General features: G+C 50.4%; 6 protein-coding genes across 6 annotated transcripts; 3 read left to right on the forward strand and 3 right to left on the reverse strand.

The window, feature by feature from the left end:
- Positions 1-322: 322 nt before the first annotated feature.
- Positions 323-2,798, reverse strand: luA (3-isopropylmalate dehydratase LEU1; the record flags this gene model as incomplete). The annotated part of the gene is made up of 4 exons (XM_057270551.1): positions 323-1,691; positions 1,721-2,445; positions 2,526-2,632; positions 2,699-2,798. The coding sequence occupies 4 exons, from the start codon at positions 2,796-2,798 to the stop codon at positions 323-325; spliced, it is 2,301 nt and encodes a 766-aa protein (XP_057117725.1).
- A 1,061-nt stretch (positions 2,799-3,859) lies between these two features.
- Positions 3,860-5,311, reverse strand: N7481_011333 (zinc-binding alcohol dehydrogenase family protein; the record flags this gene model as incomplete). The annotated part of the gene is made up of 4 exons (XM_057270552.1): positions 3,860-4,389; positions 4,445-4,878; positions 4,934-4,974; positions 5,039-5,311. The coding sequence occupies 4 exons, from the start codon at positions 5,309-5,311 to the stop codon at positions 3,860-3,862; spliced, it is 1,278 nt and encodes a 425-aa protein (XP_057117726.1).
- Positions 5,312-6,785: 1,474 nt separating this feature from the next.
- N7481_011334 (DUF895 domain membrane protein) lies at positions 6,786-8,373 on the forward strand (the record flags this gene model as incomplete). The annotated part of the gene is made up of 4 exons (XM_057270553.1): positions 6,786-6,873; positions 6,929-7,970; positions 8,032-8,128; positions 8,194-8,373. 4 exons carry the CDS (start codon positions 6,786-6,788, stop codon positions 8,371-8,373), a joined length of 1,407 nt encoding a protein of 468 aa, XP_057117727.1.
- A 177-nt stretch (positions 8,374-8,550) lies between these two features.
- On the reverse strand, positions 8,551-10,096 carry N7481_011335 (UDP-N-acetylglucosamine--dolichyl-phosphate N-acetylglucosaminephosphotransferase; the record flags this gene model as incomplete). The annotated part of the gene is made up of 3 exons (XM_057270554.1): positions 8,551-9,531; positions 9,599-9,779; positions 9,858-10,096. 3 exons carry the CDS (start codon positions 10,094-10,096, stop codon positions 8,551-8,553), a joined length of 1,401 nt encoding a protein of 466 aa, XP_057117728.1.
- A 352-nt stretch (positions 10,097-10,448) lies between these two features.
- Positions 10,449-11,730, forward strand: N7481_011336 (putative nuclear pore protein (SEH1); the record flags this gene model as incomplete). The annotated part of the gene is made up of 3 exons (XM_057270555.1): positions 10,449-10,658; positions 10,724-11,567; positions 11,624-11,730. The coding sequence occupies 3 exons, from the start codon at positions 10,449-10,451 to the stop codon at positions 11,728-11,730; spliced, it is 1,161 nt and encodes a 386-aa protein (XP_057117729.1).
- Positions 11,731-12,114: 384 nt separating this feature from the next.
- On the forward strand, positions 12,115-13,674 carry N7481_011337 (putative proline permease; the record flags this gene model as incomplete). Its single annotated transcript, XM_057270556.1, has 1 exon — positions 12,115-13,674. One exon carries the CDS (start codon positions 12,115-12,117, stop codon positions 13,672-13,674), a length of 1,560 nt encoding a protein of 519 aa, XP_057117730.1.
- Between the last annotated feature and the right edge of the window lie 2,825 nt (positions 13,675-16,499).

Raw genomic sequence — 16,499 nt, forward strand, 5'->3', positions numbered from 1 at the left:
ACTCACCATCTAATGTTTTGATTAATTGCGTTGCATGATGGGCATCACGTCTCTTATAAACAAAACAGAGCTATGTACCAACGCTCTCTACTGGGGGGGAAATTTTAAATCGTAAGTCATTCTCATTGAAAGTCGGAGACAACTAGTGTAATTCAACATTCCAAAAACAATCAAGCTCCGCAAATTCCAGAGCATGCAGATAGAAATAGGGGAATAATCTTTTGTCAAATCAACCGAAATCCCACGGGCTATAGTAGTACCCATTACCGTATCAAATGCGATTATCCAAAGCGCCCAATAATATAGATTCTCAATGCCAACTTTACCACTCAAGAGGCTCGTTCTTCACGTCACCGCGGTTGGTCTTGGGGACCGGGGCGGCCTCAATCTTAGTGGCACCACGAGTACCACGGCGGAGATAGCCACTGCCGTCAAGCCAGGGGGTGTCGAGGGTACGCTGGGCCTCGAATGTGCGGATCTTAGACTCCATCTGGAGAGTCAGACCAATGTCATCCAGACCGTTGACAAGGCAGTGCTTGCGGAAGGTGTCAACGTTGAAGGAAACAATCTTGTTGCCCTGTGCATCCTTAATCACTTGGTTGTCGAGATCGACCTCGACTTCACGACCAGCGTGAGCCTCGTCGGCGATCTTCTTCAGAGCAACTTCATCGTCAACAACGACGGGAAGCATGCCGTTCTTGAAAGTGTTGTTGAAGAAGATATCGGCGAATGATGGGGCAATGATACACTTGATACCGAAGTCGAGAAGAGCCCAGGGGGCGTGCTCTCGGGAGCTACCACATCCGAAGTTGGGTCCAGTGACAACAAGGATCTTGGCGTCACGGTAAACACCCTGGTTGAGAACGAAGTCGGGGTTCTCCTGGCCGTCGGGGTGGTAACGGAGCTCATAGAAGGCAGCAACGCCCAGACCGGTACGCTTGATAGTCTTGAGGAACTGCTTGGGAATAATGGCGTCGGTATCGACGTTGGAACGGTCCAAAGGAGCAGCAATGCCCTTCAGAACATTGAACTTGGGAAGACCGGCGCTCTTGCCGCCGCCACCAGCGGAGGAGTTGGTGTGAGGCTCATTGTCGGCAGGAACATCCAAGACGCGATCGAGTTCATCCTCAGTCTCAGGGGAGTCGGCCACGGCCTCAGGCTGGATATCAACCTGAGGAGCAACCTTAGCAAGGGTAGGGCTGGGGACGAAGTGCTCCCGAACGTCAGCGAGCTTGCCAACTATGGCCGCAGTAGCAGCCATGGCAGGGGACATCAGATGGGTACGGCCCTGAGCACCCTGGCGACCCTCGAAGTTACGGTTGGAGGTACTGGCGCAACGTTCCTTGGGAGACAGGATATCCGGGTTCATACCAAGGCACATAGAGCAACCAGCCTCGCGCCACTCGAAGCCAGAGTCAGTGAAGATCTTATCCAGGCCCTCAGCCTCGGCCTGCTCCTTAACCAGGCCAGAGCCGGGAACAATCATCGCACGCAGGATGTTATCGGCGACCTTGCGGCCCTTGACAACCTTGGCGGCAGCCCGCAGGTCCTCAATACGAGCATTTGTGCATGATCCAATGAAGACCTTGTCAACTGGGATCTCTTTCATGGGAGTACCAGAGACGAGACCCATGTACTCCAGAGCACGCTTGCAGGCAAGCTTGCGAGCCTCATCCTTGAAATCATCGGGGCTGGGAACAACACCGTTGATGGGAATGACATCCTGGGGGGGGAGGTACCCCAGGAGATTGTGGGAATGATGTCCTTGCCATCCAAGAAGACGTTCTCATCGAAGTGAGCATCTGGGTCGGACTTGAGGGTAGACCAGAAGTTGGTGGCCTTGTTCCACTCGGCGCTGCCGTACTTGGGGGCAAGGGGACGTCCCTTCAGGTACTCAAAAGTGATCTCGTCGGGCGCGATCATGCCTGCACGTGCACCACCTTCGATAGACATGTTGCACATGGACATGCGAGCCTCCATGCTAAGGCCACGAATGACGGAACCACAGAACTCAATAACGGCACCAGTACCACCGGCGGTACCAATGACACCAATAATGTGAAGAACGACATCCTTGCTGGTGACACCGGCGGGGAGCTCGCCATCAACCTGGATTCGCATGTTCTTGCTTCGGCGGGTGAGGAGGGTCTGGGTAGCGAGGACGTGCTCGACTTCACTAGTTCCGATACCGAAAGCGAGCGAACCGAAGGCACCGTGGGTGGATGTGTGACTGTCACCGCAGACAACGGTGGTACCAGGCAGAGTGAAACCCTGCTCGGGGCCGATAATGTGAACAATACCCTGGCGCTTGTCGCCCATGCCGAAGTAGGTCAGGCCAAAGTCCTTCACGTTCTCTTCGAGGGTGGTACATTGCAGGCGGGAGTCGTTCTCCTTGATGAATTCCTCGGCGTTCTTGAAGTTTTTCCGAGAGCTGGTAGGGATGTTCTATAAGATGAAAGAACAGAAATTAGCAACTGGTCATGAAGCTCAGGGCAAGCACACAAGGTCAATTCCTTCAAACGTACGTGGTCGACGGTCACCAGGGTGCAGTCCGGCCGGCGGACCTTACGGCTGGCATTCTTTAGGCCCTCGAAGGCCTGAGGAGATGTCACCTCGTGGACAAGGTGGCGGTCTATTCTAGTGTTAGCGATGATTGCTCAACCCTAGTACAAGCTCGGGCTAGGGTAATTCGGCATACCGATGTACAGCAAGCAGGTGCCGTCCTCTTGCTCATTGACGATGTGGTGATCGAAGACCTTGTCGTACAAGGTCCTCGGCTTTGAATCTGCGGAAGGCATGGTGTGCAGATGGTATAAACAGTATGTGAAGCTCTTTTGGAAAGTCACCGATCTGGGGAACAGCAGAGAGCAGACTTATATTTTGCCGCGCCCGCGATGTCGCTGTCCTGCAAGTCGAGGGGCAACGCCGATTTCGGTCGGTCAGCGGCCAATGCTGGAGAGTTGATTGGTTGGAGTGGTGACCAAGGTGGAGGCCGATGTCGGCCTGGACAAAAATGTGACGGCGGCTAGTGGCGCTTGCGGGCGGTGGATCGGGGTGGGAGTAACAACACGATCATTGTGGGTTACACGGCAGTGTTGGGAATCATATATTCAAAGAATTTTCGCTTCAAGTTTCTCCTATTTTATTGTTCTTATTGTGTGCACTCTATGTACTCTATTGTCATCCTTCTATGTACGCTGGGGCTTCAATTGGGGAGTGTACACCGACTGATAATGCATGACGTAGACCGCCGAATCGGGGGTGACTCAACTAATAGTGGGCCTCTTATTGGCCACGGATGCCGTGTCCGATCGTGCCGAGGGGCGTCCAAGGTAGTAGAAGCACATACGGGGAAGAGGGGTTGCAGTGCGGGACACCTTGATTATTCACTAGCACTACTAGTTCAATCACTGCTTGTACGAGTGGGTCTTAACTGATTTACTAATATAGCATTAATATTAGCTCGGAGTTAACTGGAAACCTCCGAATCAGGCTTCAAGTTCGAATATATATAATACATTCATGCTGGTATATCTATCTCCTAGTATCCTCGAGCTGTCACGAAAAGTTCAAGTTGGAAGTTGCCAGTGAACCTGAAATTTAATCAACACTCCTAAACTTCCCTGGAACCCCGAAATATTAATCCTGGAATCTGACTACTAGTGCTACTAAGTAGTAGATTAATTGTTGATACCCAGCTGCGAGCTTCAATCCCGGGTTTTGGTCATATAACATTTCATGATTTTTAATGCATCTATATAAAAGAATTTGAATGTCTAGAATTATAACCGAAATGCCAAAGCCCAACCCAATTCATTTCAAGACATTATGTCGAAACAGCCCTGGAGCGGTCTATAGATCATGAATGAGCACCGAGATCTACCACGATCCTTTTACCTGAAACCGATCCATCCCGCAGCGTCTCCAGCGCCGCATTAATGCCGTCCAGCCCTCCTTCAGCACGAACAATATCCGGTAAACTCAATGTACCATCCTGCAGCAAACTCTCCAACCAACACACCAGACTCTCACCGACAGCGGGAGCCTCATGGAAAAGTTTAATCGGCACGGTATGATATCGGATCCCGGGATTTCGCTCTTTGGGTAGACCTGTCAACCCCAGTAGATGGGACTGGCCTGATGTCTCTAACGTTCTTTCAAGGAGAGTTGCCGTCTCTTTTCCAACGATGTCAATTGCATATCTTAATTTACCACCTGTAACACCTCGAATAATCTCGACTGCGCGCTCGGTGTCTTGTCGATCTACTAGCAGATCTGCGCCGAGCTGCAAAAGCTTAGTTCCATGTCGGGCCACATCGGCGACGCAGATTACGCGCAGACCAGCAAGCTTTGCTAATTGGAGCGTGATTAAACCAGTAGTCGTTGAGGCTGGGCATTAATTAGCATTAAATATCAAGTTGCAGCAGAGAGGGGATTATCTCACCTCCCCACATGGCAACCCAATCACCCCGTTGAGGCCGATCCGATGAAGCAAAACACTCATTCAAAATGTCGGCAGGAATGCTGTTTTTAACAAGCTGGTCGACAACATTCACCAGATTCGGCCCAGGCGATTTTGTGAAGAGCGAGAAGTCTAGTCCAAGTGAAACACCCAAAGCAAGAGCAGATGCAACAAAAGCAACACCAAGAGAGGCGGACGCACTGATCGAGGTCGAGGATGGGATTCGTGCGGCGTTGAAGTCTGTTGCAATGGCATATTCTTGGAACGCTGCTTTCCTGATATCACGGTAGTCTGTTGAGGGTACCAGAACAATGTCGCCTACACGCAGTCGTGATTTTTCGGGTACTTGAAGAACAAGCCCAGCCAAATCGCGTCCATTAATCCATGGTAGACTAGGAATCCCGAAATTGAATGCACTGAGAGAAGGTTAAATTAGTAAATCGTAAAGCGGGAACAGTGATCCGAACGTACGGTGCTTTCCAGTCGATCGGGTTGAGGCCGATGGCAAGAACCTGCCAACAAAAAGTCAGACTAATTGATTTCATGCAAGCTCAGACCAGACCGGTGATGGCTTACCTTGACCAATATCTCCCCAGGGTGTAAGATGGAAGGAATATTGTGGTCGTTCACCAATGTGTATTGTTCTTTAACACCCTTGAGAAGAAGCACTTGCTGCGTCATCTCTAGAGGCTTTGGAACCGGAGTCTTCCCCTCTTGTGTCGATCGCTGGAATGCACTGGCATTACTGGAAGATGTACAACGATGGAAGGATTTAGATTTTTGTTCGAGCTCTCCGAGCTGAAGGAAAGTGGTAGTGGTTGACATGATATTTGGGGCCAGCAGTGCCATACTCAAGATCACCGACTAAATGAAAAGAAAACGAATGGTAGTTCCAGACATGAGAAAATCTATAATTTGTCCGTGACTACATGTATGTATTTTTCTCGGGCGAGAAATGCCGAGAGGATGAGCACGCTCAATAAATTGGTCAGCGGCGGGGCATTGATATCAATACTAGCTCGAAGCACGTATAATTATCAAAAGCCTCCGCTGGGCCCTGGGTCCTGGGAAGGCGAAATGGTCCGGACTGGAGTATCACGTCTTACGTCTGGGACTTACAACCTATCCGGTGTCAGTCTCCCCAGTTGTCCATTGCTCATGGCGGGGCTAAAATGGCGTGATGATGACCTCTCGTTGGCAGCCCGGGGGAGGGGAATCGTAGATCAGATCTAATAGGGGTTGCTTTTGTGAAGTACCCATTGTTGTCGACCAGGGATATAGGATGACCGAGGGAATAGAAAAGGATATTCGACGAGGGCTGTTCTAGGGGGAAGTTTACAGTGTGGCATATTTAAAAAAGAGGAAGGATGTTTTTCTCTACCATCTTTCAAAGTTGATACACAATCTAGGCATCTCAGAACTTCTTGGGCCGTGAAGGTGCCTTGTTGCTTCGATCTGATGTGATTCGGGGCGACGATGACGAATCCCTACAAAGGTTTGAATCCCTCCGCCACGCCTGGGAGCTGGGAAGTATGTATGGAGTACATAAGGCAAATTTGGTTACCGTGACCATTCAATATTATTTTATCAGATATTCTTCGCCGTGTAAGCTCTACAACGATACTACATATGCTGTACGGCCGGGGTAATCAAAGCAGGGGAACTTTTCCAAGTTAATGAGGTAATAACTGGATACCTAACTCACCTCCTTGTCGGACCAAACCGCAGCCTCTACGTTCATTATATACAATAAGTAAATAAAGTCTTGGACTATGAAGTATTCATCGATACAGGAAGTCTGGGGAAATTATCAGCAGACGGCGTCAAAGAATCACAAGCTGTATTAACTAATACGGCATGGCCTACATCATTCCGATGAGCCCCTGATCAACCTACCACTATGCAGAAACATCGAATGAGATGTACTTCAGAATTTCTCGGCCGGGAGGTTCAAGCCATAGAGATCGAAGAGTCTCCCAAAGAAATCTTAAATAAGAAATTAGCCTCCCCACGAATCTGGACTGAATCTCCGCAGCCGTTCTTAAACGTGATGTGCGTTCGTGCGAGCACGTAATCGGTACCCCAAACCACAACATTCCCCAGGCCCTGAGACAGCTTCTCATGAAGATAGGCGCTTGAAATATTTAAGCTAGTCACAAGAATGGCAAGGTCCCGATGTTGCCATAGCACGAAATGTCATGTTTCCGTTAGACGAATGAACCAATCACTTATCATATGAAAGTCGCTATATAATGTTGTAAAAGCCCTTTTTTAAAGTTGTTTGCCAGCTGTCGTGACTTTTGAGCAGTACATCTCCTCCACAATGTCAGATTTTGAGAAGAGCGCTTCGCCAACAGATGCGGAGCTCAGTCATGACTCTTCTAATCCTCCGACCGTCACGAACCAGAAGGGTGTGTATGCAAAGGAAAGGGTTCACCATCGAGCGATCTTGCTAACTTTGAACAGTAAAATGGTACCGATCTACATTTTACAATGCCCTCATTCTCGGAGTTTGTAATTTTCTTGCCCCAGGTATCTGGGGTGCTATGAACTCTTTGGGCGGCGGAGGTGAAGAGGAGCCATATCTGGTCAACGCAGCAAATGCATTGACATTCGGACTTATGGTGGTCTCCTGCTTTCTATCCAGTGTCGTTGTCCGTTTTATCGGTATAAAGTGGACTTTGATTGTAGGCACGATGGGATATGCACCCTATGCGGCTGGGCTGTATCTGAACAACCGATTCGGCCAGGAGTGGCTTGTCATCCTTGGAGCAGCATTATGTGGTATTTCCGCAGGAATATTCTGGATGGCAGAGGCAGCAATCGCTCTTTCCTACCCGGAACCCTATAACCAAGGCCGCTTTCTGGGGTTCTGGCTCAGTTTTCGCGTCGGGGGACAAATACTTGGCGGTGCTATCAGCTTGGGTATCAACGCCAAGCGTGCGACGACAGGCAGTGTCTCTTACGCTGTGTATATCATTTTCATTGTCTTGCAGGCCCTGGGTCCATTTGCTGGGTTTTTATTAAACAAACCGTCGCAAGTTCAAAGAAAGGACGGCATTCCTGTTAAGCTTCAGGTCACCAACAGTGTGGGATATGAGCTCAAGGCAATGGTGAAGCTTTTTATCAGCCGCAAGTTTCTGCTCATCGTCCCATTTATCTGCCAAGCAGTATACACGGAGGCAGTTATGTTCTCATACGAGGGTCTGTGGTTTTCTGTACGCGCAAGGGCTCTTGGATCATTCCTCTCGGGAATAATCGCCCTTACAATTGGCAATCTTCTGGGTGCATTCCTCGACACCAAATCTATCTCACTCAAGACTCGAACTCGGGCTGCATTCTTCTTTGTGGTCGGTTGGCAGGGAATGTGTTGGATCTGGGCCACGGTCAACACCACCGAGTTCAACAAAACAAATCCCGCTTATGACTGGCTTGACCCTGGCTTCGGAAAAGCCTTTGCCTTGTTCCTCTTCTGGGTTGCTGGCTTCCAGCTGAATTACATGTATCTGTAAGTTGTGTCGAAAAGGATGCCGAAGGTGATTCTCAACCATTTACTGACGATTTAACAGATTCTTCTTGGTTGGGAATCTGGCAGATGAACAAGAAGAGATTATTCGGATTGCAGGATTATTGCGCGGAACAGAGTCTGCTGCACAAGCTGTTAGCGTATGATTTTTAACCCCCTCCCTATGCTTCTTTGCCTAACACGAGAAACTAACACACCATTTTAGTATGGTCTAAGCAGTATTTCTATAATGGCTGCTGTGGGAAATCCTTACCTAAATTTTGGCCTGTGGGGTATTGCTCTTGTCCCTTCCTGGTTTGTCGTGAAGCAAATCGGACACGCCTTCGGGGACAAGAAGATTGAGCGGGAAACACGGGCGCTGCGAGATGTGTCCCATAATGAATAGTGCATTCGAAGGTAAAACGACATGCTTTGTACATAGAGTGCGATCAAGATGTGATCAAGGTGTGCTAGAAATAAAATGTCTGTATAATTCGGCTCTTAAACTGTGAAAGTATGTACATTGAATGGTTGGCGTCCGCGCGTGGCCGGAGCACCGCCCACATAGGCCCAGAGCAATGGACTACATGAGATATTGAAACATTCGATTGTCATGATCGAAGACAAGCAAGGCCAATCGATGTCGGACAAAGAGCCCAACCGCCCCACAGAAAGTCTGAACAGCAACCATGTGCCAGGCAAGTCGATCCTCTCTCATGGGACCCATCCACTGTAGCCAAAGATTGAGGAGGGTCAGGTTTGTCGACTCGACTATTTGGCCATTTTCATCCTTAGTCACCCGCGCCAGTCGTAATATATGGAGAAGATCTAGCGCAGTGGCGATCAAGGGCGCGGGAGGAACAGCCCACTCAGTTACCGAGGCATCCAATAACCCAGTGGATGCATTGAATTTTGGAAGTCGGTGTCGCGGGCAAGGAATAAGGTGGAATAGTTGCGGCGTGGAGTATAAAAAGTTGAAGATCTGTGGGACAAATAGTAATAATAACGTCTTACTGAAATGTCCCAATATACCGACAACGGCGAAGACCATGCCCGCAAGGTAACAGTAGGTATCACCTACAAATACCTTGGAAGGATACCAGTTGTGGCACAGGAGTGCCGCTGAAACTCCAATAAATGGAAGCAAGAAATAGATCGAGAACAAGTGGGAGTCGGTAGCCGGATGAGGGTATGGCGTGACGGGCGCGAGGTACATCGCATCATTGAAAAGCAGGAGAACTGCAATAACGAGCGACTGGGCTACCTCAATGCCATTGATACCTGCCAGCATGTTGATGGCGTTGGGGCAAAAAATCGCGATGGCCGCCATGTACATGTAGTACGAGGACCCGAGGTCAATAAAATCACCCAGGTATCGTTGCAGCGGGACCGGCACGACGACTTGTGTCACGCCAAAATCAACAAAGTACACAATGAGCATTGGGATTGATGCAAATGCTGGAATGAGGACTTTGTGTCTCCAGCGAATGTCAAGCAGGTCGTCTCCAATGCCTAGAATAATGATAGTCTGCAGGGATAGAAGCCCCGACAGGTATGATGCGAGCTGTCACACGAAACAATTAGCCCAATGATCCCACTCATTTGCATAACGACAGGGAAAATTTACTCACCTTCCCATGAGGAAATCTGTGTAGGTAACGTCCGGTTTCGATGTGTTGATCTTCAATCACTACGTCTCGATTTCCACCACCCGAAGTGGCAGCCACAATGTCCTTGTAAAAGGCAAAGGGGATGAATACAATAAGCGATAGCAGGTAGATAACAGCGCACACCGCTCCCATTGTTTCTGGTCTAGATCCAAACATCAGTCTTCATTCTATGCCAGGTCGGCTTCGGCAGCCAAAACACACGCCTGCGGGGAGTACTTACATTTCAGGTCTCCTTGGTTTTGCCATATCTTTTCCTTTCAGACCCGCCTTAATGAATACCGGCCCAAGCCATCGAATCATGCTGTATGTTATCGCAAAAGCAATGACTGCAAGACTGCCAGAGGCAATCAATGGCGCGCCATCACCTTGGAAGGTGTTGACTAGGATGCCGAGCCCAGCTCCCGCAAGAAGCAAGAGACGCCAGGTCTCCGTGCGAGAAAGTGTATCTGAAGCATGCATATCGAGCGTGAATTGAGCAGCCCTCGCCAGGGTCTGAAGACTCAATTCCGACAAGATTATTTCGCGAAAGAAATTAAAGACAGGCACAAACGAGGGAGAGAGCTTACGCAAGCTGGCATCTTCATCGCCGACGCCGGCAAACTATGCGATAAGCTTATCGGGTTCTGCCGCTATTCACCGCTGACTGGCACTGGCCCCGTGATGATCGCGGCCGAGAATGGAAGGCCACAGGAAACGCTGAGACACGTCTGTTTCATAACATAGCATGCAGATGTGTGGGTGAAGCGCATCATTGGCCAAACACCGGATTAAACCTGGAACCCCTTGGGTGAAGCTAAAGTACATCGTCTCAATGGGGAGTGTGGAGCATCCGGAGACGGCGGGCGGCTTTGCCGACTTCGATGCTGGCCACCGGGACCTTGTGTCCGTGACCAAGTTCAACTTCTATGGAAACCGGATCGTGACGGCGTCGACGGATCAACGTATGAAGGTCTGGGACCTGAAAGATGGTCAATGGCAGCTGACGGATACCTGGCGAGCTCATGATGCAGAGATCCGTGATGTAAGGGCACAAAGAGAATATACCGTCGAGCTACCGGACTCTCCCAAGCTGACTTATTTCAACAGGCAGTTTGGAACGGCCCTTTTACTGGCCAACATATTGGAAGTGTGGGTGAGGACATGAAGCTCAAGATATGGCAAGAGGATGTGACGCAGCCACCCAACTCGGGCCGACGGTTTAGATCCATCTTTCGGATGACAGCGCCTCAACGACACCCCTTTGTATCGATGGACTTTCGCAACATTGATCTGGAATCATGGATGGCTGTCATCACACGAGATGGCTACTTGATGATCTTGGAGCCCACCAGTCCGGACAGTTTGGCAGACTGGCAACACCTAGACCAGTTCCGCGTATGCCCTCCGCCTGAGCGCGGAGAAGAAACAAGCTTCAGAATTCAATTCCACCATGACCCAAGTGATATCACACACACAATCTCACCAGAAACTGATCGCAAGAGTTTATCACTGGTCGTTGCAGCCATGGACTCGGTGAAGATCTATCGCACGGATGCAAACCGTCGGTTCTACCACGCTATCGAACTGAATGGACATGGGGGACTTGTGAGAGATATTTCTTGGGCTAACGGATCGGTCCGAGGTTATGATCTCATTGCTAGCGGAGGCAAAGATGGATTGGTTCGCATCTTTGAAGTATTCACCATACCTACCAACCAGACATCTCAAACCGTCAATTCCCGCAAGGCCGAACGACGTCAGCAGCAACAATCTTCGGAAAATCGAGCCACGTCTCAATCCGGAATCAGCTCTGCCTTGGCTAGTCGTGGACCCCCTTCTGCGTCCAACCGGCAGGCTAGTGGTGATTCCCAGTTCCGTCACTCATTCAAGCAAGTGGCCTGTATCGAAAGCAATCATCTTGATGTTTGGCAGGTTGAATTCTCCTTTGCTGGTGAGTAACATTTTTTCCCGGCTACCCTATAATTTCTAATCGTATCTCTCAAACAGGTGATTCGTTGATGTCTGCTGGCGACGATGGTGCGGTTCGGTTTTGGAAGAAATCACTGTCCGGAGAATGGCTTGAATTTGCCGAGACAGACATGGCAATACAATAATTTGTTTGTGAATGGTTGTGTCCTAAACTCTTGTCCCCTCTTATAACCTCCGCTCGAACTTGTGTCCAACCAAACTCCTCCTAGCCATTTGTTCATCCCTATGATCGAATTGGTGCATAGGAGAAATGATACCCTTGTGTTTTAATTGACTCAAACTACTTTATTTATCACTTCCATGTTTCCAAATTTATTTTCTGATAGGGGTCACGGTAGTATACGATCCGGGGCTGGGCCGCCAACGCTGACGCAACTTGAAGTTTGGGCAGGGGCGACTCTTCTCCGCGAAATCACTTTTTGATGAAGAATTCGAACGTCGCCCGACTTCCTTTCGACACTGATGGCCTTCACTCCTTCAGGCCGTAAATATCACTACTCAGGTCTGCCATGGCTGTCGGCCCAACTCTTGGAACGGGGTTGTTCATAGGCGCTGGCCAAGCCCTAGCTATCGGCGGCCCAGCTTCGCTGCTCATCTCCTATGTATTCCTATCACTCCTAACCTATCTCATGGCCACAACTGTCGCCGAGGTCGCCATTTATTCACCTTCTCGACATGGCTCAATGGTTGCCAATGGCTTTCGATATCTCCCATCCAGTCTTGGCCTCGCCACTGCTACCCTTCGTTGGTATAGCCTGGCTCTTCTCGTCCCTTATGAAACTACGACCGCGATGGTAAACCTCGGCCTATGGAAGCCTGGCTCGACAGTCGCGATCCGATTGTTCATCATCACTAGCGTCATTGTCGGCTTCAATTTTCTTCCTGAGCGCACCTTTCGCGGCACTGAACAACTCTTCACCAGAATCAAAATCGGCACAATGATTTGTCTCCTTGTACTGTCTTTGTCAATCGGCATGGGAGGTGCCACCGGTCATGATAAATGGGGATTTCAGTACTGGAGAAAGCCAGGTGCTATGAATGAATACCTAGCTCGAGGCTCACTGGGAAAGCTTTTCGGCCTACTGCAATGCCTCCTGCACAGCTCGGCTGCTTTCACTTTCGCACCAGAACTGATCGTCCATCGAGCCGAAACTCCAGTCTCGGCCAGTGACATGGAAATCGGGGGTTCAGCGGACCCGAACATTCGATCTGTGCTTCCCAGAACGGTCGTCTACGATGTTGTGACCACCGCATTTCCTTATATACTGAGTTCTTTGGCCATGGGTGTGATGGCCCCCTACAATGAGCCTCTGTTGAGCAACAACAAAGCTGGCGGTGGTCTCTCTCCGTTTGTCATCGGGATCAATACCGCGAAGATACGCATTCTTCCAGTAACAGCAACCGTCGCGATTTTCCTTTCCTCGGTGGCCTCTGGTCGGTCATTCTTGCATTACTCCACGCGCACGCTAGTAGCGTTGTCTGAGCTCGGCCACGCCCCCAAGACGTTCAGTACCCGAAATCAATGGGGTGTACCTTATGTGGCGACTATAGTCACTGCACTGTTTACCTTGCTCGCCTTCATGTCCGTCGCGATCTCGAGCTCCACGGTGTTGACATACTTCCTCGTCTTTGTCAACAGCTGCGGGTACCTTTCCTGGATGGTATCTTGCGTGACCTACCGTCGTTTTCGTCACCACCTTCATAAACGGGGACAGAGTGACACCTATCGCTTTTCTGTTCAACCCATGGGAACATACATAGGCTTCATGCTGAGCGCCATAATGCTGCTCGCCAACGGGCTAGTTGGAGGCCCAGCAGGCCCTCAGCCTGGGTCAAGAGCGTCGAGACTTGTGGCCGCCTATTTTAGTATTCCAGCATTTGGAGCCATCTATTTGGGCCATCGATTTCAAACCATGGTCCCGTATCGGTCTAAGGCCAAAGAGGTGCCCATCGACAAGGATGCGCCGGAGGGTCCCACGGGTGCGTTCCACATACAGCAGGGGCAGCCTGCCACAACACCTGAAACTATCGAGCTGGAGCAGGTGTGGTCGATAGCAGTAGAGGCTTGAGAGTTGTATGTAACAAGTCTGATTTGGGTGCTGGAGGGTGGTTGTTGCGTCAGACTAGGATGTGTCACTGGCCCTTTAGCGGCGATGCAAGTTGAGACTGTCTGTAAGCCTTTCGGGAGACCTGTATATTTTATTCTCAGGCACTCGTGTATGTATTGTATTGTCTCTGCGATTTTATTTTTAGTGGTTTTTAGCATTATTTTGATTATTTTGATTCGGTATTTTTCGGCCTCCTCCAATAGCCAACTAGGCAGTTGTCCAACAACCTCAGCCATCGCGTCACTCTTTCTCTCCCATTCCGTCACTTTCCTCTTCCAACGCCTCTCCAAGACCTCGACGCTGATGCTTCCCCATCGAGACTGACCATGACATGCATCGGGCCAATGGAGTTTCATCGATGGTTGGTCTCATCGATTGACCATCAGCCCTAAATAGGTCGGGCCTGTCGCCTGCGTTACGATAGTTCCCGCTCTGGAGCTGGAGCCCAACAACTCCTCACACGAAGTGAGCCCTGGAGTTATGATCCTTCTTCTAGCAAACTCTCAACTGGCTAACACAACTACTCCGAGTCTACAGCATCCTATTACTGAGTAACCTTCTTGTGAGTAGGTCTTGGGTTGGTTTGATTCACGGCCGCCGTCGTGTCAGCAAGGACGAAAGAAAGCGGATCCCATGTGGGCCGTACGGAGTACAGTATCGATACTCATTTCCGCCTCATGATCGACTAACGGTTGGCTTTGATTAGCCCTGTTTCTGTCGCACCTACGGCCTCTCTATAGTGGCGAAAAAAAAGGCCGCCAAATCACAGGGGACTCATATCATCCGCCGCCCCCCTCCCCTTCCCCCTTTCGTGTGTGAACTCCTTTCTCTAAGGGATATCTCTCTCCGATCTGGACACTCCACCAGGCTCGGGAGCTTGATAGGTTCGCAGTTCTCCATGGTACTGGCCGTTCCCGAGTGGTTCCTTCAGGGCCGTGCCGCCGTCGTTACACTTTTTTTTTTCTTCGCCTGATGGGCAAAAAAAAACCCGCCAGGGCCCTGGGGGGGGAAGCCCAATGACTTTTTGCTCTCCCCCTCTTCTCCCCCGACCAAATCTTTCAGCGCCACGCTTCTGCCCCATTTGGCCTTTCACTCCCGGGCGATCTCCCTTTCCCATGGATCTTTTCTTGCACCTACGTTTCCCGTTTCCCTTTGTATACACCTTGGGTGTTCTCTCTTCTAACATCATTCCTCACCTTCCCCCAACCTCACGTCCTCTATTATGAGGGAAATATATACCTCTTTGATGGGTTTTATCTGGCTAACACCTGCTGAGTCTCCTCCTCCATCTCCTGGATCTCTTTCTATTCATTCTTGAATGGGTTATTTGACCACCTGACGGGAGATGAGATGGCCCATTTATTTTCTTTCCTTTGTTTCTTCTCTTTATTCTCCCCTCTCTCGTCCACCCTCTCTTTTTCCCCCTCGCTTTCTCATCATCGGGAGGTGATTTTTTTTAGACTATTGTCTGCTTTCCTCGAAGACAAGAAGATGTCTCTGCTCGCGATGCTAGACCACTGCATCTTTTCTTCCGGTCGCAGATGGATCGAATGGCAGCAGCAGTCACACTGCCCCGACCTGCATGGCATCCCGGAAATGTTCGGCCGAACCCGTTGCTCGGGCCAACATCTCACGGGAGACCAGGAATGATTTTTGTGTCTTCCATTTGAACAACTCTACTAATGATCTAGATGCTCACCCGACTCCCCTCTTTCCAGTTGATCCCTTCCCCCTTCCCCATGTGGTTCCCGTGACCGGGGGCGTTTTCCACTCCACCTTGGGTCTGCCACGCTAGTCCTAACCAGGACTAGCACAGGGTACACTGGACACACCATGCCACTGCCACTGCCACTGCTAATACCAATGCCACGCCCCTACTACCACTGCCACGCACCCTTTCGCTGGTCTCGGGCTTAATGCCACTGACCAGGTTTTTTTTTTCTCGCTAGCTCGTTTTCGGGTCGAGTCTCTCTCCCTCTCCTGGGTCCCCCCCTCCTTCTCCCCTTGGCTCACTCACTCGTCGGTCGCAGGCGCGACTTCCTCGCGCTAGGCCCGATTCGCTCCTGCTGGTTCGGGGCCCATTCGCTGCCTTAGGCCTGCAGCCTCTCTCTCTCTCTCCTCCTCCTTCCAGGCTCTCTCGATCCACCCTCTTTTTCCCTCTCCCTTTTCCTTGCGCGTCCTCCTCCTTCTCGGATCCTCCCCATTCCTTAACTTTCTACGCCATCCATTCTCTTCCTCGCCCCTATCATTTCTTCTTCCCTCACTTCTTCTCCCCGTGCGACCCGGTCACTCACCCTTTTCCCATCTTCGACTGGACCCTCAAATCGCCTCCAACCGTTCTCACCCTCCCCTAATCGACCTTCCAACGCAAATCGCAACCGATTCCCATCTCGATCTTGAATCGCCGTGTTCTGAACAACCCATTACCGTTCTTCTCGAGTCGACCCTGCCTCCCCTCCCGCCGCTACCCTTGTAGGCACAGGTTGAGCGCAACTGGCCAGGATTTTACACCCACCCTCTACCATCCTACAGGACCCGAGTCCCATCATCAAGGATCCCTCAGATCTGTGCAGACGTTCCTTCTATCTCTATAGTCAACATTGGAGTCGTTCTTGCCACTGAGTCCCCTGCTTGAAATCTGTCGTCTGTCGTCTGTCTCCACGTTGACTCGAACGCGTCTGAACATCCCCCAGCACTCGTCCACGACTGAATTTCATCTTCGTGCTGGGCTCGTTGACATGTTCTTTGAATGGTGACGGATTCACCCCGGCATCATACCCTCATAT

The sequence above is a fragment of the Penicillium waksmanii genome (assembly GCF_028829765.1).
Source record: "Penicillium waksmanii strain IBT 27052 chromosome Unknown utg000009l:1.0-4314994.0:1.0-4318279.0, whole genome shotgun sequence".
Classification (NCBI taxonomy): domain Eukaryota; kingdom Fungi; phylum Ascomycota; class Eurotiomycetes; order Eurotiales; family Aspergillaceae; genus Penicillium; species Penicillium waksmanii.